Source organism: Penaeus monodon, chromosome 15 (genome assembly GCF_015228065.2).
Source record: "Penaeus monodon isolate SGIC_2016 chromosome 15, NSTDA_Pmon_1, whole genome shotgun sequence".
Taxonomy (NCBI): Eukaryota; Metazoa; Arthropoda; class Malacostraca; order Decapoda; family Penaeidae; genus Penaeus; species Penaeus monodon.
Window position 1 is genome coordinate 26306807 of NC_051400.1, and position 797 is coordinate 26307603.

Consider the following 797-nt stretch of genomic DNA (forward strand, 5'->3'; position numbering starts at 1 on the left):
AAAAAATCCTCGGTCGGGATCCTGCGCTTCACTCGACCTTTGGACGTGTGGATCGATCTTTGGACATGAAGATCGAGCTTTAGACATGATCGACTTTAAACATGAGAATTGGCTATAGACATGATAACAGGCTTTTAAATATGATAATCGGCTTTAGACATAAGGATCGAATTCGGGATGTAAAGATTGTACTTATGGCATAAGAATATTTGTAACATGAAAACAATATTCGAAACAAGGGCCATCTTTAAGACGTTATTAAGGCGACTGAAACTGAAAAGAAAAGAAGTGAAAATTGAGAAATTTAGTTTATTTTCTCGAAGGATATGGAAAACATGGATTGTATAATATATGTGATATAAATTTGTGATTATAACTAAATGTAAGTCTCTACATATGTGCTTGATTGTTTTTTAATCTAAATGAGTAACAAATAAGGGGAAGAAATAAGGTATAGAGGCAGTATCAAAACTTTTTATATAGATGGAGTATATATACATATTTCAATTTAAAAAATACTTCCTTATAACCGTTTGTGTCAAAAAATACATTTGCGTCATCACACCTTTCTCCAACCCAGAGTGCCCGCCGCCCTCCGAGGACTTGGACGGGCACTGCATCCTGGTTGATATGGTCCACATGGGTGTCTGGCATGACATGAGGGCAGCCTGTCAAGAGCAAGGCGGCGATATGGCAAAGGTGCACGACCCCAACTTCATGACAACCCTCGTCGACCATATCCAGTGTCTAGGTGAGTTTGCACTGATGGATGCATGGGGTTAAGGTGTAGTTGTTAA

The 797-nt window shown here is 38.6% G+C and overlaps 1 protein-coding gene across 1 annotated transcript in view; it reads left to right on the top strand.

The window, feature by feature from the left end:
* The window catches only part of LOC119581867 (hepatic lectin-like), a 3029-nt gene that overhangs the window by 1360 nt on the left and 872 nt on the right, over positions 1–797 (top strand). The window contains exon 3 of the mRNA XM_037930024.1: positions 581–751. Within this exon, the coding sequence (XP_037785952.1) occupies positions 581–751 (171 nt within the window). The remainder of the gene's footprint in view (positions 1–580; positions 752–797) is intronic.